The following is a 24,229-nucleotide window of genomic DNA, read 5'->3' on the forward strand; positions in this document are numbered from 1 at the left end:
CTCAAAAAAAAAAAAAAGAACATAGTAGTCCTAATAATCATATTACCCAGAGATAACAATTGTTAATATTTTGGTAGATCTCATTCCAGAACTTTTCCTTTGCAGAAAATGGAATCATATTATTTACTGTGCTATGTAACCTGCTTTTTAGGTTACTAACATTTATCAAATCATGATTCTATTTTATTATATATTTATCTACAATATAATTTTATTAGCTAAATAATATTGCCCTTGTAGTACTGAATTTTAATGATGTCTAATGTTTATTGAGCATTTACTATAACCTAGTTACTTTTTGAGACACTTTATATATTTTAACTCATTCAGCTTTTAGCTTTTCTATAATAGCTGTTCTATTATTTATTTTATAGTTGAGAAAATTGAGCAAGGACAGGGTTTAGTAATTTGCCCAAGATCACACAGCTAGTGAGTGGTAGGTAGACCTAGGATAGAAAGTTAGTCTGACTCTAGATCCTATGGCCATATCATTGTCTTATGTTGCTTTTCTAACATTAGTTTATAATTTTTTTTGTTTTTCTACATTATGCCACAGTTTACATTCTGGCAGCTGTGTTTATGTCCACGTCTATGATTATTTCCTCAGAATAAATTTCTAGTAGTAGAATTGTTAGATCAAAACGTGTAGGTACTTCCTATGGCCCATGTAAACATATTGCCAAGTTGTCTACCAGACAAATTCATCAATACCAAAATATGCTCCTCCTACCAAGTGAAATCAGTTCTATTTCCCCATATCCTTGGAAACACTGGCATTTAAAAAAAAATCTGCTAATTTAAGAAAGACAACTTTGTTTTAATTTTTCTCTCTGAGTGTTAATAGGTTATACATTTTTCATTTTTCTTGTTTGAGAAATGGTCTCTGCCTTTTTCTCATTTTATTGGCATGCTCATCTCTTGTTTATAATTCTTTCTTTCTTTTCTTTTTTTTTTTTTTTTTTCTGAGACAGAGTCTCATTCTGTTGCCTAGGCTGGAGTGCGGTGGCGTCAGTCTGCCTCACAGCAACCTCTAACTCCTGGGCTCAGGCTGTCCTCCTGCCTCAGCCTCCTGAGTAGCTGGTACTACAGGAATGTGCCACCACACCCAGCTAATTTTTCTATTTTTAGTAGAGATGGGGTCTTACTCAGGCTGGTCTCAAACTCCTGAGTTCAGACGATCCTCCTGCCTTTGCCTCCCAGAGTGTTAGGATTATAGGTGTTAGCCACCACACCCAGGCTAAGAATTCTTCATATATTAAGAATAGTAACTCTTTGCCGTATAGGTGTACATTTTTTTCCAAGTTTTTTTCTTAGTTTATGGATTTTTAAAAATTATAATGATAATAGATAATGTTTATATAGTAACTCCCATGTAGGGTATATTCTGAGTGCTTTACATTTATTAACTCATTTAATTTTATAGCATCTCAATGAAGTAGGTGCTAATATCAGTCCCATTTACAAAGTACTCTGACATTGTCTTTTCAGTTCTCAAACAGCTTTTTCTCTGTGCCTTTGCTCATTTCTGTACCTAATGCCTAAAAATCTCTTTTCTGCTGGTAACCTGCTGTTTGATATTTATTGTTTAGTCCTTCATTACTCAGTTTAGGAGTCATCTTCCCTTGAATTGCTCATCTAATAACTTTCTAGTGTCCTGAGGCAAAGTCAGATGCTTGTCTTCTGTCCTTTCTTTATACCTGTAGCACTTATATGGAATTCTAATTTTTGGTCTTATTCCCCTTTGTATTTCCTACCTTATACATCTGTTGACTCAATAAATATTTGTTGATTAGGATTAAAGGTGCTCTTGGTGATATTGGTGATGTCAAGAAGTGAATCAACCTTCCAGGTACATAAAGTAGAGAAATGTACACTGAGGAAATAACCTTGGGACTGGGCTTTGAAGGACCATGGGGAAGAAGGGAGAGAGGGAAGAGGCCCAGAGAATTAAATTGGGTGGAAACATGTGGAAATTTCCCATTCTGGAAACAGCGAATTATTTAGAATGATTTTGGGGATTACTAACCTTGCCTCTGGGAAAGCCTGATGAAATAAATCCCTTTTACCCTAGTATACCATTTTATACTATTCAGAATATTTGACTCTTCTAGCTTCTGTATGTCTTCTCCTATAAAACAGTGTTAAATTTTTCTTCTGACTTCCCTATTTTACCAATGTGATGGGAGAAGTTAGAGGGTTCTAACATAATCTTTCTAAAATTCTGAATTGCTCAGGGAAGTTTGGTGAATTGGTGGGCAGGCAATAAAATAGAAATAAAAATAGAAAAAATGTAGGAGAAAGTAATTCCAAGTCCACCAATCAGTGACAACCACAATTTGGTGTCTCCTACCCACTGTGTTTTCTTTTTGTTTGTTTTTACATATATATTATTGTACATATTTTACAATACAACATTTTAGTTAGAAACATAGGTTTTGCTGTCTCATTGGGATTTTAGTTCCAGCTCAGCCTTTTATTAGCTTTGTGATTTTAACAATCTCTTCTTTAAAAAGTGGAGATTTCATAATATTTATCCATATGGTTGTTATGAGGATGAAGAGATAATGTATGTTTAGTGTTACCATCTCATAAGTGATTCTCAATAAATATAACAATAATAATCAGGTCTGTCTTTTGCCCTAGGTTAGCTAGGGCTGCTGTTCTGGGCTATTCTTGGAGTGAGGGGGCAGGGCAGGGGCATTGTACCTTTCTTCTTTTTCTTTTTCTTTTCTTTTCTTTTCTTTTTTTTTTTTTGAGATAGGGTCTTGCTCTGTCACCAGGGCTAGAGTGCAGTGGCATCATCATAGTTCACTGCAACCTCAAACTTCTGGGTTCCAGTGATCTTCCTGCCTCAGCCTCCTGAGCAACTGTGACTGTAGGTGCATGCCACCAGGCCCGGCTAATTTTTCTATTTTTTGTAAAGACAGGATCTTATTATGTTGCCCAGGCTGGTCTCAATCTCCTGGTCTCAAGTGATCCTTCTGCCTTAGCCTCCCAAAGTGCTAGGATTACAGGTGTGAACCACCTCACCTGGCCCTCTTTTTTGAAATAATTAAAATTCAATTTCAAAATTTGTTTTTGCCATTCCCAAGGGGCCTATGAAAATGTTTAGTGAAACCTCCTTTAAAGTATGATTTGTCTTGGGCTAGACCCACAGTTGGTGATGGGCCCTGGACCTTAGACCCTTTTAGAAGGGGCCTAATGATGATATCAATGATAGCAAGATAACTGTGATAACATGAAAAGACCTGTAGTGTAGGGCTTGGCACTTAGTAGTCAATGATTGTTGGCTGCTATAATTATTTTCATAATGATAAATATACACATTTATGTCATAACAAATTTTAAATGAAAAGACATAAGCAGTTTCCATGTTATTATATGGTCTAGCTGAACTTGATTTTTAAAAAATAGCTTTAATGAGATTTAATTCATGTCATATGGATTTGATTTTAAGTGGAAGTATAGTACTTGGCTCAGTGCATTCTCTTATGGTTGGACATTCATATTTTTTCTGGTTTTTTCTATAATTACTAATGCCGCCATGAATATCTTTGTAAATAGACATCTCCCACATTTACTGTTGCTTCCTTATGACAGATTCTCAGAAGTGAAATTATTGACTTACAGGATATGAATGTTTGTAGGAGTCTTGATATGTATTTTCAAATTGCCTTCTGAAGAATTATGCCAATTTGCACTCCCATAGACTGTGCCTACAAGCACCCAGTTCCCTTTACCTCTGCTACCCCTGAGTATTTGCCAAAGTTTTTTGTTGTTGTTTTATTTTTATCTTTTTTTAAATAGAGTCTCACTTTGTTGCCCGGGCTAGAGTGCTGTGGTGTCAGCCTAGCTCACAGCAACCTCAAACTCCTGGGCTCAAGTGATCCTCCAGCCTCAGCCTCCTGAGTAGCTGGGACTACAGGCATGTGCCACCATTCCCGGCTAATTTTTTCTATATATTTTTAGTTGTCCAGCTAATTTCTTTCAATTTTTTTTAGTAGAGATGGGGGTCTCGCTCTTGCTCAGGCTGGGCTCGAACTCCTGAGCTCAAATGATCCTCCTGCCTTGGCCTCCCAGAGTGCTAGGATTACAGGCATCAGCCACTGTGCCAGGCCAGTTGTTTTGTTTTTAGATGGTAAGTTTATAAGCAGAAACACAATGAAGCTTCATTTTCATTTTCTTAATTATTAGTGATGTTAACATTAGCCAGTTTTATTTATTTTTTTGGTAAATTATTTGAGGTCTTAGTGTTTTCATTACCATTTCAGTAGCTCGCTGTCCATTAAAAATATTAACTGCTTATCTGTTGCGATTTTTCCCCATTGGTTTGCCTTTTAATTTTGTGTTCAAAGATATTTTAAATATTTACATAGATGAATCTGTTTATTCTTTCCTTTGTGTTTTCTTGTATGGCTTTAAAACTTAGAAAGTTGTCTTTGTTTCAAAGAGGTGACATTTTACTTGAAAGTGAAGCATCTATCTGAATTTTTCCCTTTTATACTTCTTATTCAAGTCAAGTAAATAGTTTTGCTTTAATATTTAGTTTTGGTACGAGGCAGATGAGATTAGGCTAAATAACTCCCCTCAGTCGCCCTTACAGGAATGCGGGCTGAGTCACAAGCTATTCTTAAGTGTTTTATTTTCCCCCTTTGTGTGGGTGAATTGTCTTGTTCAGAGTAGTTGACTAATTCTTCTGAAATTGGTTTAATTTAAATCTTCAATAGAATTTGAATACTAGCAACTTCAGTATTAATTTACCATTCCTGTCCTTTTATGCCCTCTTGGCTTATTGGTTGATTCTTTGTAGGCTAAACTTTACATTTATAAAAATCTAAGCTTATAATTTGTGTTTAAACATCTTAAACTGAAGATACTAAGTTGCAGAACTAGAAGTAAGAACTAAGTTTATATAGTGAATTTACCTTCTTTGAAGCTTTTAAGTCTCAACATGCTGTGTTTTGGGGCCCTAAGCCTCTAGATACAAATAATAACCTTTTTCTCAAATGTTGATTAAAGTGAGAAAAATATGTCCTTTTTATTAGTAATTGGTACAACTGTAATTTGTTTTAGTGAAACAAGTTGATTAATGGTGGTATTGAAAACAATGTTGAAATAATAGTCATAATAGCTGTCATTTATGAGCACCTTCTATGTGGCACATGTTTTACAGATATGATATCTAAGCCTTAAAATAACCTGGCATTTAGGTACAATTACAGTAGTACCCCTTTATTTTTGAGGAATGCATTCCAAAACCCGCAGTAGATGCCTGATACTTCTCATGATACTATATTTTTTCCTATGTATACATACCTGTGTTAAAACTTAATTTATGAATTCAGCATAGTAAGAGATTACAAACAATAATTATAAGATGGACAATTATAACAATATACTTTTCACAATTTGATGGATAGAGGATTCAGTCTTACTATAGATCTTAGCATACTCAGCATGACAATTTTTTTCTTTCCATATTAAGTTGAGAACTTTCACCTTTTTATTTAAAAGAAACACTTTATGGCTTTCTTTGGCATATCTGAATTGCCAGCCTCACTACATTTGTGCTTTGGGGTCATTAAGTAAAATAAGGGTTACTTGAACACAAATAGTGTGAAACTGTGTCAGTAGATCTGATGAGGCAGCTATTAAGTGACTAACGGGCGAGTGGCCTAGACAGAGTAGACATGCAGGACAAAGGGATGATTCACGTTCCAGTTGGGACAGCGCAGGACAATGCAAGATTTCATCACACTACTCAGGATGGCATGGAATTTAAAACTTAAGAATTGTTTATTTCTGGAATTTTTCATTTAATGTTTTCAGACCATGCTTGACTGTGGGTAATGGAAACTTAGGAGCTAAACTGTGGATAAGGGGAACTACCGTATCCACCTTTATAGGTTAGGAAATTGAAGCTATGTCATGTGTAAGTCCATAAAGCTAGGGAGTAATTTCACTGGGATTCAAAGTCAAGTTGTTTGATCTGTTTTGAAAGTTCAAGTTCCAATTTGTCAGTCTGTTTGTCCTCATGCAATTGAAAGAATGCTAATATCATAGTCAAGAGTTTGTGCTTAGTAAAGAATATTTAGTGCCCACCATATAGCTGACTGCTGGGCACTAGGTTTATGAAATGAAGAGACATTCACAGGAGCTCACAGTCTAATAGAGGTGGGGCAGACATGAAAAGAAAAGTCACGATACTAGCTGGTATGTAGTTTAATGAAATAAAAACAAGACTAAATGGGAATGTGGCAAAGGAAGCTTTCATAAATGGAAGTGTCACTGAGAAGGTAGGTAGTTCCACAGGTAGAAAGAAGGGGGCATGGGAATAAGATGAAGTGGAGGTGAAAGGGGGAAGATATTTCAACTCTGGAAAGGTAGGCAGGGGTAGGGAACCTATGGCCTAAGGGCTACATGTGGCCTTCTGGATCCTTGAGTGCAGTCTTTTGACTGAATCCAAATTTTACAGAACAAATCCTTTTATTAAAATTGGTGTGTCAGAGAAAGATGAAGCTTTTCTTGCCTCCTTTGGTGCTTAAAAAAGAACAATCTTGAAATCAGAATGCCGCAGGTTTCTGACCCTGAAACACTTTCTATGTCATGTGAAGATAATAGATTTTTTATAAGCAGCCTTATTGAGAAATCACTCATATATTATGAAATTCACCCTTTTAAAGTTTATAATTCAGTGTTTTTAGTATATTCACAGACTTGTGCAACCATTACCACTATCTAATTTTAGAAAATTTTCACCGCCCTAAAAAGAACCGCCTATACCCAATAGCAGTAACTCTCTATTTCCTCCCAGCACCTCTAGTTCGAGGCAGCCACTAATGTACTTTCTGTCTCTGTGGAATTGCCTATCCTGGACATGTCATATAAATAGAATTATACAATATGTGGTCTTTTGTGACCCAGTTCTTTCACTTACCATAACGTTTTCAAGATTCCTGTATTTTTTTTTGTTTTTTTTTTTTTTTGAGGAGAAGGAAAGAAAAGTTTATTTATTTGCCGGCAAAAAAAAAAAAAAAATTAAGATTCCTGTATGTTGTAGCATGTATCATTCCTTTTTGTGACCAAGTAATAGTCTATTGTGTGGGTATACCACATTTTGTTTATCCATTCTTCAGTTGATGGACATTTGTGTTGCTTTTACTTTTTGGATATTACTATGAATAATACTGCTGTGAGCATTTGTGTATAGGTTTTTGTGTGGACATGTGTTTTCATTTCTGTTGGGCACATACTTAGGAGTGAAATTGCTAAATTATATGGTAACCTATGTTTCACATTTTGAGGTACTTCTGAATTGTTTTCCAGAGCAGTTGAGCCATTTTATATTCCCACCAGCAATGTGTGAGGGTTCTAATTTAGGAGACTAATATTATACTATTGGTGAGCCATTAATCAGAATCACAGTGGAAAAATTGTTGAAAACAATTGGATTAGATTGATGTTTCCTCAGTATGGTCCAAGATATATACTAGATCATGAAATTTTTGCTAATGGATAATGAACCAGAAATCCAAGTCATCTCCTCAGTTCTCAGGTGCTATTGTTATTCCATTCTCATAGTCTGTGATATTTGTATATTAGTATGGGCTGCTTACTAATAATCTGAGTTATTAAAGGTAACTGAAATTTAGTGTTCATAAACTAAAATCAACCAATTTCTAGAGCTTATTGAGTTTTATTTGAGAAATCATATATCATAAAATTCACCCTTTCAAGTGTGAATTCACTTTGAAAGCGTGAATTTTATGATATGTGAGCCCTTACTAAGGACTCTAATTCAGTTTTCTTCTGAGAAATATGTACACTGTACAATGCTTTGGCAGCACTGAAAAATTACTACTATGCATGCCTACACTTAGATACTGTTTTCACTGGTGTTGTCTCAAGTTGGATATGATTTCAGTTGCTGTTCTTAGATTAATATAATTGTAGAAATTATATTACATTTTAAATTTTTGTGGGACTGTTTTGCTTTGTGTAATTGTTGCATTGCTATTTTTTTTTTTTTTTTTTTTTTAAGACAGAGTCTCACTCTGTTGCCCAGGCTAGAGTGCCGTGGCGTCAGCCTAGCTCACAGCAACCTCAAACTACTGGACTCAAGCAATCCTCCTGCCTCAGCCTTCGGAGTAGCTGGGACTACAGGCATGCACCACCATACTCGGATAATTTCTTCTATATATATTTTTTTAGTTGTCTAGCTAATTTCTATTTTTAGTAGAGATGGGATCTCGCTCTTGCTCAGGCTGGTCTCGAACTCCTGAGCTCAAACGATCCACCTGCCTTGGCCTCCCAAAGTGCTAGGATTACAGGCGTGAGCCACTGCGCCTGGCCAACATTGCTATAACTTTTTATCCAGGAGTTATTTTTCTACTGGCAAATGGGAGCAGGAGGGCCATGGTTAAAATAGTTTGAGAATGAAGCCAAGCATGGTGGTGCATGCCTGTAGTCCCAGCTATTCGGGAGACTGAGACAGGATGGCTTGAGCCATGATCATGTCATTGCACTCCAGCCTGGATGACAGAGCAACACCCTGTCTCTTAAAAAAGTTTGAGAATGAATGGATTGCGTAATTGGGAGGATCTGTCCCACTCTAATATCTTATAATTATTTTATAATGGGGATTGTGTATGTTATAACTAAGGGTTTTGAACAGTGGAATACTTGAGCCCTCTGAAAGTCTATAGTTGGCTTTGAAGGTGTGAAACCTTTGGAATTGTGTGCCAGATTTTGTGTTTGTGTTTTTCCAAGGAGAGCAGCCATAGCATTTATCAGATTTTCAAAAAAAAAATCCATGATGCCACAACTCCCAAGTTAAAGAATTCAGATTGCAAAGAATTGTAAATTTGTGGTTTGAAATATTTGGAGCAGGCTGGGCGCAGTGGCTCACGCCTGTAATCCTAGCACTCTGGGAGGCCAAGGCAGGAGGATCACTCAAGGTCAGGAGTTCAAGATCAGCCTGAGCAAGAGCGAGACCCTGTCTCTACTAAAAAAAAAAAAAAAAAAAATAGAAAGAAATTAGCTGGACAACTAAAAATATATAGAAAAAATCAGCTGGGCATGGTGGCACATGCCTGTAGTCCCAGCTACTTGGGATGCTGAGGCAGAAGGATTGCTTAAGCCCAGGAGTTTGTGGTTGCTCTGAGCTTGACGCCAGGGCACTCTAGCCCGGGCAACAGAGCAAGACTCTGTCTCAAAAAAATAAAAAGAAAAAGAAAAAAGAAAAAAATGGCATTCCTAGAAAAATAAGTAAATTTACCATAGACTTCTCTTTACTGAGGAGTAAGATCTTTACTAAGATCTTAATATTTGTTTTTAATTGCTTGACATTTTGGTATATGTGGTTCATATGAGACTTAAAAAAACTCTAATAACAACAAAACTTGGAAAATAGAAAAGAAAAACAGTTCACCCACAATCTTTCCACCTAAATCAACTACTTATAAGCGTGTTACCACTTTCTAATCAGGGCATTATTATTATATATATAATGTGTATATATCTATGTGTAAGTATATGTATTTTTACAAACTTGTAATCATAGTATAGGTTGAACTTTTGTCACTCATTATAATGGAAGATTTTCTATGTTGCATCATAATTTCCATAAGTTTTAATGGCCGTGTTATTTTATCTAGTAGATAAATTATGATTTATTAACTACACTCCTGTTTTCATATGTTTAGGTTGCTTTCATTTCTTTTTTCCTATTATAAATAGAACTGTGATGGATATTGTTACACAATGAATTTATATTGAACATTTACTCTGCTAAACACTATTAGGTGCTGGAATCACAAAGATGAGGTCCTTTACCTGCAAGAGGTTTCCTTCTAATCCTTGACATGTGCATACATAATTTTAAATATTTGCATTTGTATTCTTCAATTTGTGTTTTCAAATAAAATTTACATTATGTCATCAACATTTCCTATCTCCCATAGCCTTGAAATTCTTGAAATTATCATTTGTAATAGGTGCATAATATTCTGAGTGAATGTAACTTTATTTTCTTGCCTTCTTCTCTATTATTGGATAAATTAACTTATTGTATTTTTTCTAATACTGATAACAGTATACTGTGCATCTTTACAATCTTTCTTTGGATTGCTGTCTTAAGATAAATTCCTATAAATGGGTCAAGTGGGTGTTTCATTTTGGATGAATGTTGCCGAAATTAGTGGCACATTTTACTTTTGCTCTACCTTAAACCTTCTACTTTTGAGGTACTTGCTTTGCTTTTTAAATTGATAAACTTAATTTTTAAACAGTTTTAGATTTATAGAAAAATTGAGCAGATCATACAGAGTTCCCATATACCCCTTCATCTACCCCACATATAATTTCCCCTATTATTAACATTTTACATTAGTATGGTACATTTGTTACAAGTGAACCAATATTGATATTATACATTATTATTAACTACAGTCCATGCTTTATTCTGGTTTCCTTAGTTTTTATTTCAGGGTCCCATCTACCACATTACATTTAGTTGTCATGGCTCCTTAGGTTGCTCTTGGTTGTGACGAGAGCACAACCTTGTTTTTGATGACTTTGACAGTTTTGAGGGGTATGTGTCAGGTGTTGTAGGATCTATCTGTCTATATCTGTCTGTCTATCTATGGTAGGTAGGTATATTGGAATTTGGTGATTTGTCATGATTGGACTGGGTTAATGAGTTTTGGGGAGGAAGATCACAGAGGTAAAATGCTATCACATCAAGGGTACATACTGGGTACGTGCTTTAGGACTATTGTTGATCTTGATAAGCTGGCTGAAGTAGCATTTGTCAGGTTTTTCCTCTCTACAGTTCCCTTTCCTCCTTTCAATGCTATAGTCTGCCCTTCTACCTTTCCTTCTTTATTGGCTGGAATGGGACTTAAGAGGACAGAGTGATGAGACAGGCAGACACTACTAGACATTGCAAGTGGTAGTGGTGGAAGACTAAACAATTTGGACCCATGCCTGTCTCTCTACTCCAAAATAAAAATCCACATAGATAAAATATATATTTTAACTCTTCTTGCCCCCAAATCGCATGGGTATTGATATGTAGTAGAGTAAGCTATAGGATAATTTTCTGGGGTAAGACCTGTATGAGACAGGCCTTACTTAGTATGATAGGACATTCAGTAATCATAAATGAAAGGTTGACAAATTTAAATTGGTATGATAAAATATGCCCTAAAATTGAAAGGTAACAAACTGGATAAGAAGCATTTAAAACATATGTTACAAGTAAAAGCTTACCATCTATCAATATAATATCCATTATTGTAATGCATAGAAAAAGATCTGTGGAAGGATATAGGCCATGTTGTTAACAACATTGGTTATTTTAAGGGACTGTGATGGGGAATGGTGGTCAAATGAATTGGTTTTATTTGCATGTTTTAAGTTTTTACAATGAGGATAGAAATATATTTAATAGTACATGTAGGCCGGGCGCGGTGGCTCACGCCTGTAATCCTAGCACTCTGGGAGGCCGAGGCGGGTGGATTGCTCGAGGTCAGGAGTTCGAGACCAGCCTGAGCAAGAGCGAGACCCCGTCTCTACTAAAAAAAATAGAAAGAAATGATCTGGCCAACTAAAAAAAAAAAAAAAATATATATATATATATATATATATATATATATATATAAAAAATCAGCCGGGCATGGTGGCACATGCCTGTAGTCCCAGCTACTCGGGAGGCCAAGGCAGTAGGATTGCTTAAGCCCAGGAGTTTGAGGTTGCTGTGAGCTAGGCTGACGCCACGGCACTCACTCTAGCCCGGGCCACAGAGCAAGACTCTGTCTCAAAAAAAAAAAAAAAAAAAAAATTACATATATATTTAAAAAATTATGATATATTCATCCTGTTGAATACTATGTAGAATTAAAAAGAATATGACATTTCTGATGGGTATTGTCTTAGAAGAAGCTTAAGATGACTGGGCATGGTGGCTCATGCCTGTAATTCTAGCACTTTGGGAGGCCGAGGCTAGAAGATTGCTTGACATTAGGAGTTCCAGCCTGAGCAAGAGTGAGACCTTGTCTGTACAAAAAATAGAAAAATTTAGCTGAGTGTGGTGGCATGTGTCTGTAGTCCCAGCTACTAGGAAGGCTGAAGCAGGAGGATTGCTTGAGCCCAGGAATTTGAGTTTGCAGTGAGCTACGATGATGCAACTGCCCTCTATCTAGCCTGGGTGACAGAGTGAGATTCTTTCTCAAAAAAAATGTTACAGAACAGGCAAAACAAAATGATATGTGGATACATATACATTTATAAAATACCCCAAAATAGGCTGTAATTGTGTGTGGTTTATGGATCTTAAAAAAAAAAAGTTGTAACAATGTACTCCAAATGGCCAAAGTACTTATGTTTAGGGATAGTACTGGGAGTAGGGTGATAAAGAGTGACTTTCATGTTTTGTTCTGTATAATTTTGTATTATTTGAAGACTTTTCTTGTGAATTCTTTTATAATAAAAGAATGAAAATAAGGGGAAAAAAGGCTGAAATGAGGGAAATATATGAGCTCTCATATATATAAGGAAAAGATCCTATAGAACCATACTATTCAACACAGTAGCCACTAGCAACATGTAGCTAATGAGCACTTGAAATGTGCTAGTTGACAAGTACTCTAAGGGTATGATATACATTGGAGTTTGAAGAGTTAGTACAGAAAAAAGGATGTAAAATGTCTTATTAATAATTTTTATACTGATCACATTAAAATGATAGTATTTAGATATGCATTAAATAAAATATAATACTAATTTTACCTGTTTATTTTTACTTTTTAAAATGTGGGTACTGGAAAATTTAAAATTATATTGTATGGCTTGCATTATATTTCCATTGAACAGCACTGCCATGGAAAGTGGGCAAAATAAGTAAATAGTTCATAGGAGATAGATACATGATAAATATATGAAAGATGCCCAGTTCACTAATGATCAGAGAAAAGAAAATTTAAAAGATCTTTTTGCCTCTGAGATGGGCAAAATATAAGGTACTTGTTTGTACTAAATATTGGCAGGATTATGCTGAAACAAGTTTGCATACATACATACCATTGGGAGTATAAAGTGGTACTAAATTTTTAGAAAGCAGTTTTGTACCCATTAATTCTACATCTAGAAGTATTATCCTACCTAAATACTCAGTGTATATATGAGGATGTTCAAAGTAGTGTGGTTTGTTAAACAAAAAACTGGAAATAGTCTTAATGTCCACCAATAGTAGATAGCTTAAATAAATTATGGTACATCATACAATAAAATGCTACACACTTATTTAAAAGGATATGAATAATCTATTATGTATTGGTATGGAGGGATGTCCATAATATGTGCAATGAAAAATAAATTAATACAATAGTATCCATACTATAATTTTATTTTGTTTTAAAAATAACATTTGCTTATGCCTGAAGTAGATCTAGAAAGATAAATACCAAACTGTTAAGTGTGGCAGTGTCAGGACTAGGTCTTCAGGTCCATCCCTCTTCCTTTGTGCTGTCTGCTCAATAAATACTTCATGTTTGAGATCTTTGTGGAGCAAGAACTTATAATTACGTTTGTTGGGCGAGGAAAGCTTAGTTAAGGGAAATAATGTTTGTGGAAATTGCTTAGAGAAAATGCAGCGTATTACTGGTATAGGTACTCTAAAACGTCTTTCTGAATTAATCGGAGTTAGAGGGTTGTGTATCTAAACCCCGTCTTATTGGTATTATGCTATCAGCCTCTATTGAGAGACTTTATAAATGAAGTCCAATTTAGACTGTTTGGTAATATCTGTTAAAATTAATATCCTTTAACCTGCTACTTCCACTTCTAGAATTTGTCTTTTTATACATACCTATATCTGTATATATGAATCTTTATTGTAGCATTAATAATGGTGGTGAAAAATTGGTAACGTGAAAAAACCAGGCTTGCAGAACGATGAAGTATGACTTCATTTTTGTAAAAATGGTATTTGATAGTATATAAACAGGAAGGTATCTGGAACAATATATTTGAAACTGTTACTGATTGTTATCTTTGTAATGGACTTTAACTTTCTATTATATATATTTTTTAATGTTTAGTTTTAAGGTTGTTTTGAAGGTGGTTGTGCTAATTTACATTTGAGTCAGCTAAGTGTTAATGTAGTACTTACTTTTGCACCTATTGTTAAGGTTCCTTGCATTATTATTAGCCCTTCACTATTTCATGTGAATAAGTCATCATCTATTTTCCCAGATTATACTTGCCAGTCTACTTTTGCATGTACTTTTACCTCTGCCTAGAATGTTTTCTTTCACATTCGTTTAACAAATGTTTCAATGTGTAGGGCCTAAGCTAAATTTGAATGTAAGCTGAAGTGCACACATCTGGTTGAGTCATGGGAACTGATTTGCAATATAACCTCCTTATTTTGGCTGGAAGTGGAGAGAAATTTGTGCTTAGGCACTTAGTGACCCAGGGGATCAAAGAGGCTGTCTTTAGCCCTGCCCCTTGGACTGTTGTCTGAACCTAAAGAAGAGAGAGAAAGAAGAATTGCAGGAAAAAACCGTATTTTCTCAATGCCTTTTTCTCCTTTTTCCAACCTTATGTGTGCTTTCATTTGTCCTTTCTGCCTTTCCTGAGCTTTATTCTCCCAGAGCCAGAAATGTCTGTCCCAGGTTCTAACTTTATGTTCTAGAGCTGTCTACTTTTATAATACTAGACCCTAACTTACATTAAGTAACTTCCCTTCCCTGTCCTTTTTGTTAATTAAATCTTTGTTTTTTCCTCTAAAAGTAGTTTTGCTCTCCCACCTAAAAAGTAAAGTAAAGTAAAACATTGTAATAACCCACCTCCCTTTCTTTTTTTTTTTTTTTTTTTTTTTTTTTTTTTTGAGACAGAGTCTCACTCTGTTGCCCAGGCTAGAGTGAGTGCCGTGGCGTCAGCCTAGCTCACAGCAACCTCAAACTCCTGGGCTCAAGGGATCCTCCTGTCTCAGCCTCCCGAGTCGCTGGGACTACAGGCATGCACCACCATGCCCGGCTAATTTTTTCTATATATATCTTTAGCTGTCCATATAATTTCTTTCTATTTTTTTTTTTTTTTAGTAGAGATGGGGTCTCGCTCTTGCTCAGGCTGGTCTCGAACTCCTGAGCTCAAACGATCCGCCCACCTCGGCCTCCCAGAGTGCTAGGATTACAGGCGTGAGCCACCGCGCCCGGCCCCACCTCCCTTTCTTAAATCTTATCTTTTCTCCCACTCTTTCTTCCTCTTCCTTTATAACAACATACTTCTTGAGTCACCTACACTTCACCTCCCATTTAATGCCTAATCCACTTCAGTTTGACTTTATTTTTTTTTTATTTATTTTTTTTTTTGAGACAGAGTCTCACTCTGTTGCCCAGGCTAGAGTGAGTGCCGTGGCATCAGCCTAGCTCACAGCAACCTCAAACTCCTGAACTCAAGCGATCCTCCTGTCTCAGCCTCCCGAGTAGCTGGGATTACAGGCATGCGCCACCATGCCCGGCTAATTTTTTCTATATATATTTTTAGCTGTCCATATAATTTCTTTCTATTTTTAGTAGAGATGGGGTCTCGCTCTTGCTCAGGCTGGTCTCGAACTCCTGAGCTCAAACGATCCGCCCACCTCGGCCTCCCAGAGTGCTAGGATTACAGGCGTGAGCCACCGCGCCCGGCCCAGTTTGACTTTAATAGCCATCACTGTACTGGAACTGCACTCACTACAGATTGCCAATACTAATAGCTGAGTCTTGACTTATGTGACATTTGGCAGTGTTAACCATCTCCTCCTTGAAACTCTTTTAACTCTATATCCTGATTTCTCCTGTTTCTCAACCTCTGTTTCTGACTATTCTTTATTTTTTCTTATACATTCTTTCCCTAGATAATGTCATTCACTGACATGATTATAGCTATTTCCAATCCTTGATAACTACCAAATCTGGGTCTCTAGCTCAAATAGAGTTCTTACTATCTCATGGACATCTCCATCTAGATTTCTTTGCAGGATGTTAGATTATTAGATTAGGTATGCTTAAAATGGAACATTTTGTTGCTCACCCCCCAAATATAACATCTAAATCTCTACTTTCTTAGAGCTTCTGTAGAGCTTACTGCTCTATAGTCACCCAAGATAGAAACCCATCTATGATGCTCTTCTTTCATCTTCCAGATTTAGCTGATCAGAAAATCCTATCCATTCCACCTCTGAAATGGCGCTCTTTTGTTGCTCTAGTTCAAGTTCTCACCACTTGGACTATGCTAGTCACTTTGTAATTGGTGTCTTTGTCTAGACTCAAATCCAGTTCAGTTTCCCATACTGCTTGTCAGAATTCTCTTCCTTTGCCTTTAAAAGACCAGGCTTCTTCTGTTTTTTCTTATATGTATGTGCTTTTCCTGGATAATATCATTCATTGACTTTAGAAGTGTTCCCAATCTCTGATAACTACCAAATCGGGGTCTCTAACTAGAACATATACTGTGGTGTTTTTGGTGGTTTGTTTTTTTTAAGAGCTCATAATGATACATAATACCACAAATCTCATAGACCGAATGTTGAACAAAAGAGGCAGACACAAAGGGCTACATAATTCCATTTATAAGAAGTTCATTAATAGACAGAACTAATCTATGGTGTTAGAAGTTGGGATCATGTTTCCCCTACTGGGAGACTGGAAGAGAGCACGAGGGAACTTTGGGGGACTGGGTAATTTTGACTTTCTTCATCTGGGTGCTAGGTAAACAAATACATTCAGCTTTATACAGTGTTTTAAATACGGGCTCTCCATGATTTGCTCACTGAAGCCTAAAGTCAATAGCATGGTTTATTTTGTTCCTTAAATTGTATGATCTTGGCTAGTGACTTCATCTCTTTGGCTTCTGTTTAATTGTTTCTAAAACGAAAGAGATGGAATTCAGTATGTTGTTGTCTAACTCTTTTTTAAAAAATCATCAGATATCTTATGGAGAAGCCTCACTATGTAAAGCACAAAAAAGGAGCTATTCTCATTGGAGTTGGTATCCCCTCCAGCTCATGCCACCTCTGTTGTACCTCCTTGAAACTTCTGGAACTCCAAGGAGCACAATTTTAAGACTATTGAGTTTCTTAAGGGTCTCTTTTAACTCTTAAGATTATGTGAATTCTTTTAAATTATATCACTCTCACATCACACTGTCTTTGAATAGACAGTTAAGCTGGCTCTTGTATTTTCCCTCTTTTAACCAGTTCTTTTATTAGGTTCTTAAACGTTTCCTTTCTTTATAACAGCCTATCCACACACTTATACAATCTTGTTCACTCTGAGGATACCTGGAGTCCACTCACTTTGCCACTGACTTCATGTTAGATAATTCTTATACAAATGTTACCTTCTTGGTTACATGTACCATACTTTGATTTACCTCCCAAGTAGTATTAGTTCTGTCCTCTGGGTTCTCACAGCATCCCTCAAATCCTTTTATTATAATGACTATTAATGTTTGATGAATGGATGAAAGAATGAATGAATGGATGGATAGATGGGGAACAGATGTGGGCAATATACATATTCTATAAATTTCATCTTACTGCAGAAACTATAAAGTAGTAGGTAATTTTGTCCAAATCATTCTCATATAGAACTGACCTTGATCTCCTTGGGAACTAGATGAGGCAGGAACATTTTTCTCAACTAATCAGCAAGTACAATTTGAGAGTTGGCTTTTTGTACCCTAGCACATGCTGGGAGTGGAGGAAACACTAGAGAAAGTTTTATAAAATATACCTACAGGAGCTTGGTTGTCATGCTTTTGAATGTCAGACCTTCAGTCAAATTTATTTAAAGTAAACTAAGCAACCAGATTCAAAGTATAATGGAAAAACCCAAGCCTTCTTCCCCACTCTCAATAAAAAGCCTTGAGAATTCAATGGGAAATAAACCTTTATCTCTAAAAGTACACTTAAAAGGAAAAACAAACCAAGTTATAGAGGAGCCATGTTGCCAGGGACAGCTTTGATGTCTGCAGGGTTTCAAGGAAGTAGTTTTGACCCTGTTCTGCTTTCTTATGAGTTTCTTTTGTATATATTTAATTTGACATTGCCTCTCTCCCTGCTTTCTTTGCTTTTTGCTTTGTTTCATTTGTTTTTCTGGTATCTCAATCATATTATTTACCCAATTCGTATTTGTTCAGCAAATATTTATTGAGCATTTTCTCTGGGAGATTTGGTTTAGGAACTAGGCATACAGAGCTAAATAAAAATGGTCTCTACTTAGGACATGTGAAACAGGCAAACGTGAACCGTGAAAATAGAAATACAGTGTGATAAATGAGGCTATTGTGGTGTGAGCAAGTGTTTCTTTGTTTTAGTTTTTGTTTTTTGAAACAGGGTCTTGCTCTGTCTCCTGGCCTAGAGTGTTGTGGCATCATGATAGGTCACTGCAACCTCAGACTCCTGGGCTGAGTGTCCTCCTGCCTTAGCCTCCCAAGTAGCTGGGATGACAGGTGCATGCCACCATACCTGGCTAATTTTTTGATTTTTTTTTTCCATTCATGCTCAGGCTGGTCTCAAACTCCTGGCCTCAAGTAATCCTCTCATCTAGGCCTCCCAAAGTGCTAGGATTACAGATGTGAGCCACCAAGCCTGGCCATAAACAAGTGTTAGGGACGTACCTAGGAGGTAGTGTCACTAACTATTTGGGAGGATAGAAGTTTTTCAAAGAAAAGGTGACATTTGAGTTGGGAATTGAAGAATGAGAAGAAATTTTGATGACCATGAAAAAGAGAACAACTCTTTATGAAGGAAGAGGGAGAGAAAAAAGCATCAGTGTTTCAAGAAAAGGTTGGTGTACTTAGGACAGGAATCAAGGGAAAGTATCTGAAGTTGAATGTGGTAAAGTAGACTGGGATGAGATTCTGAAGAGGGCCACATTTCACACTGAGAAGTTTAGACTTGTAATCAGTGGGAGAATTTAGGCAGGAGAGGGGGCATTAATGAGTATCTTAGGTAAAAACTAGTAGCTCTGTGGAAGGGTCTCAAGGCAAGAACCTTTATTTTAGGAGTTTCTTGCCTTAATTCACATAATGACCTGCTGAGTCACAGTCTCCCAGGGATGGGCCTGGAAATCTATAGAATTAGTTAATATCCCAGGTGACATGATTGGGCAAGTTGGAAAGCTGTTTTAAAAACAGAGCACGAGACATATACATCAGAGATGTCATTTCTGGGACCTTTGCTATTAACTTGGAAGCTTTTACAAATCTCTTAGTTTTCCCCTCTTGAAAATTGAGGGTTTGGGACTAAATAGTTACTGAAATTCTTTCTTTCTATAATTCTATGCTTCTAAACAAACAAAAACCTCAACCTTATTGAGCTACTTTTTACTTATAAGGGCTATGATTCTTTTTTCCTGGGTCTTACTGACCCTTTGTAGAAGAAGGATTTCCTACTCCTATTTTAGCATTTCTCTTTTGCTGTTTATATTTTCCTGAGAAAATATATTCTCGTGAATATATTTTCCACATTGTCCAAATTACATTTGGTGATTACTCCAAATGGCATTTGGATTATATTAAATCAGAGCAGTCTTCCTTGCCTTATGCTTACTATCTACTCTACCCAATATATTTTCTTGGTTTCTACAAAGGAAACACTACTAATTCTCTGTAATTTTTAATGAGCAGGAAAATCTCCATATGAATATTCTAGAACCATAGTTAATTAATACAGTGTTCAAATTATACAGTGACTGCAAACTGCCAAAATTGCCCATCATTACATGTCACCGCCTCTAAAGAGTAGAAAGGGGTATTTGTTGGATGCTGACATCAGTTGCACATACCTGAAACAAGCACAAGGCATGTAACTAGGGAAATCTTGGTTACCCTTTTCAGAGTTATACCAAGAGGTAAGAAACAATTAGCACTCTCTAGTTTGTGTGTGTGTTGATGTTGTTCTGTTTGTCGAGAGGCATCCCTGGCTTGTTTTTCTTTTCCCCTACAATATACCAACATTAGTTGACCTGCTGCTTGCAGGAACCTAGGACCCACTCATCATTAGTTTTTATCTCCGTTTAAGAGAAGAAGAGGCAAATAAAGCCCATGGGAAGTTCATGGGCTTTAGAATTAGACAGGCTTGGGATTGCTTTCTGGGTTCTGAATTTGGGCAAGTAATTTAACTTCTCAGTTTCTTCATCTGTGAAATGAATACAGTATCATCTGCCTTGCAGGGATATTGTGAGGAGGATCAGTATCATCAAAAGTGCCTAGCAGTATCTGGCACCTGGTAGACTAGTTTACAAGCTGCTTAGTGTCTGAAACTCCTTGTGTAGAATCCAGAACATATTAGATTCTAAATGAATATGGAGCATGACACATAGTAGATTGAAGTATATTGAATTAATAGTAAATACTCAGTAAATGTTAATTATTATTACATAAAGTAAAACACAATTGGTTTTTGAAAAATGTAAAACAAAGTCTTATGTATCCATTGCATTTTCAAAATTTCAATTATAATTATGTTTCTTCAGGCTCTACTCTGCTAGTAGAATTGTTAAGCATGAGGTAATTATTCCACAATTGGGCAGAGAGAATGAATATAAAGGTAACAGATACGAAATGGTATCCACCAAAATATGCTATCATATTTAGATGTTGCCACAGTCAACCAGATGTTATATACATACATAAATGTTAAATATAATATGGTGCCTATATGCATGGGTAGCTAAATCTCACATACCAGGTGCAGAAGGCTCTGTAATACTAGTACCTTCAGCTTTTACCCAGAGGATTTGCCCTCTCTGTCCGTTACATTATTTGGTTCATTCTCTGGTTTTATTTCAGGATTATGCTTGTGATTAATGAGCATGTACTATGTAGCATTCTGTTGTATTCACAGAATACATGATGACTAACCAAAGGTTCTAGATGGATGATTGGTAAGTTTTAGACCTAGATCTAACAGATTAAGGCTTTGTAACCATGGGATCCTATTCTTCATTTGTCTTTCTGTTGTCTAAGCTGTCTTTGGTATGGTATGCAGAGTTATAAAATACATTATATGTAATGCTTTTGGCAGGTTTTCTCACATGTTTTATTGATAAAATTTCTTAGCCACAGAGAACTAATAAAATAGGGCCCCTTGCTACTGCACATCTGTAAGTAAATAGTTTATTTGCAGGCATATAGTTTATTTTGGTTTAACATTACTTATGATAATTTAAAATTGAGGAAGTAAAAATGTAATGCTTTTTTGCAGAATTTCTGTATTTGAGGAAGTTGTAGTCATAACTGGATTTATGGGACTTCCTTCTGTTTTCATGTTTTTAGCTGGTGACACCATAATTCACTCAGTCTCACAAACTATAATTCTGAGAGTCATCTCTTTGATTCTTTTTATTCATAATCCTTCATATCCAAAGCGTCATCAGAGTTCTGTTTGTTTTGAACTCTTCAGTTTCTTCAGTTTCTCCCATCTTCTCTGTCCCTGCTGCCACTGTTTTAGATCAGGTGCCAGATACTAATTCTCATCTGTTCTGATTGACCTCCCTGCTTTATAGTCTTGTTTTTTTCTTCACAGTTTATTCTCTCACTTAAATGAAATCTGACTATGTCCCACTTAAATGAAATCTGACTGTGTCCCTCTCCTTAAAACCATTTAAAATTCTGTTAGCTACAGGATCAAGTCCAAGGTTCTTAACATTATAACTAATTCGTACTCATCCTTTCAGACTCAACATAATACCTCCTTTAGCAATTCCTGATCATGGTTTTGGCATTTTTCTGTGTAGCAAACAATTCCAATACCTGAAGTTTAAGAAAACCAATTTGTACATGGATGAAATTTCCTCCTACCCTGGAAGAGTATGGTGACAGGTGAAGTGTAAGTCTAAGTCTGACTGTGGTCCCCAACCCCTGGGCCAGTCTGTGGCCTGGTAGGGACCAGGTAGCAACCTCCCTGCTGCCCCCCATCCGTCTGTACAAAAATTGACTTCCATGAAACCAGTCCCTAGTCTCAAAAAGATTGGGGGCCACTGTACAGGTTTAAAGCACCATTACAGTAAAGCTTATTAACATCTAAAGAAAAAATGTACACTTTGAGAGGGAGGATGGTATATGGCAGCACACAGAAAAGCTGGGAGCCCAAAGAGTAAAATTGGCAGTGCCATTCAAAGCATTAATGAAAGTTTACCCCTCCCTATTGCCATTCAAAGCATTAATGGAGGTTTACCCTTCCTGGCTTATCCTTGCTGTGTAGGTAGATGTATCAGGCTGTCGATGCAATTTACCATTCTAATCACAGTTAACTCCCTGTCTCACTGCACAGTGATCTGGTCAAAATTTAATAGATAAACTAGCTTGCTCTATAGGAAGAAAAGTTGCTGTCAGTTCTCTTGTAAATAAATGAATTGGATTTATATACCAGTTTTCTTGGTTAGTGTGAGTCACTTTTGGTGGTTATACTGATACAGTCATATTTCTGGGTCATCAAAGCTGAGGACCAGATCCTTGAGCAAGCTGAATTCACTAAGATAATGGCACCTTGTAACATTTCTTGGCAGCTAGTCAGCCAGCTTCTCCAATGACACATTCTTCCACTATGTGTACCACTCTATGCCTTCTTTGTTTAAAGTGGCCTGTGCATATATTTTTCTTATGCTTCTAACAGTACTAATATTTAAATGATTTGGGAAAGTAGATGAGTGGTCTTTTAATATAGTAGTGTTTTCCTGCAATATTACAAACCATGGTTTAATTACTAGGAACATTACTATAAATTTGCTAGGCCATCACTCTTCCTAACTGGTCCTATCTTAAGGATTCATGGGACAAATTTAGAATTTATTCATAGTTAAATAATGAATTCAGGGTTCAAAATGGTATTGCACTCTCCCTCCCTGGACATTTGGAAAATAGCAGCCATTTATTAAACACCTACCATGTGTTAGGCAGTGTACCAGATTATGTTTAATACTTAAAAAAACTATACTGCTACAAAGTATTTTTACAGATGAGGGATCTGAGACTTGGAAAAGGTTAAATAACTTTTCTGTATTCACTGCTAGAAAATAGCAAAGCTGGATTTGAACCCAGAGCTGTTAATTTCCAAAATCCCTTCTCTTACTAGTGTAGAGTGCATGCCCAGCACATTTCATTATATTTAAATAAACATATATATGTATTACTTTTAGGCTATTTTATAAACCTGTAAAGCTTAATTAAACAGCAATGTTACATTTATTTTGAATATTTTTCTTGTTTGGGAATTTTTCAGAAGAAGAGTATTATGGATTTACATGTTACCCTTATATGCTTAATTTATACAGTTGATCTCTCTGAGATAAATTTTTGCCTAGTTATAACAGCCCTTCCTCTCTCCCACATTAATTTCTACAAGAATGTTGGTTCATGCCGAGGGTTTCTTTATTTAGTATTTGCTATTAAATATGTAACTTTTTAAGGCAGCATCATTACCCAACAAAATCTCCTGCCCTTACTCAAATGTAAATTCTGCCCGTTCAGCAGCAGCAGAAGCTCTGCATTGTTTTCTGTTGGAAGTCTGAGCTGAAGGGGACAGACATTCCTCCTGCTTAGCGGGTGCACTAAGCTGTGATCTGCCCTTGTTGTATTATTAACGACACGATGTTTTTATGTTGCAGATGGCTGAAGGCTAGCAAGGAAAATTCAGGACCATGATGGCTCAGTTTCCCACAGTTATGAATGGTAAGCAGCTTTGTGCTTGTGGCAAGATAAGCAGGTTATGGTTTTTTGGGTTTTTTTGGTAGAGGTTTAAAATATTCCTGTAGGTAATTTTTTGTAAACTTACAAATACAAAATGTAAAGTATTCTTGTTGAAAATATTTTGGTAGTTTATTTCAGAACACTGTATATATCTTCTATTAGAATATTATGTAGTAAATCCCCTGACTCAGTACAAGCATGTTTTACGGTATCATCTGGAATGTGTGCTTGCCATTGAGCAATTAAAAATAATCTAAAGGTGTATTGTGTTTGATGCATAAAACTGGAGGACAAAAAACAAAGTGCTATAGGGTGAATATTAAAGGTGTCTTGATAACATAGATTGATTGCAAACTGATGAAGCTAATAAAGATTCATTTAGTAATATGCATATAAGATTAAATTTTCTGTTTATAAAGGATTATGTATGTAATTGTTTAATATGAAACGTTTTAAAAGAAAATCTTTAGGTACTTTCAATAATGAAAAG

The 24,229-nt window shown here is 36.1% G+C and overlaps 1 protein-coding gene across 3 annotated transcripts in view; it reads left to right on the forward strand.

The window, feature by feature from the left end:
• The window catches only part of ITSN2 (intersectin 2), a 139,602-nt gene that overhangs the window by 6,490 nt on the left and 108,883 nt on the right, over positions 1-24,229 (forward strand). For all 3 annotated transcript variants that reach the window (XM_069494829.1, XM_069494830.1, XM_069494831.1), the window contains exon 2: positions 23,658-23,721. In XM_069494829.1, coding sequence (XP_069350930.1) covers positions 23,691-23,721 — 31 coding nt within the window. In that variant the 5' untranslated portion in view covers positions 23,658-23,690. The remainder of the gene's footprint in view (positions 1-23,657; positions 23,722-24,229) is intronic.

The sequence above is a fragment of the Eulemur rufifrons genome, chromosome 19 (genome assembly GCF_041146395.1).
Source record: "Eulemur rufifrons isolate Redbay chromosome 19, OSU_ERuf_1, whole genome shotgun sequence".
In the NCBI taxonomy this organism is placed as follows: domain Eukaryota; kingdom Metazoa; phylum Chordata; class Mammalia; order Primates; family Lemuridae; genus Eulemur; species Eulemur rufifrons.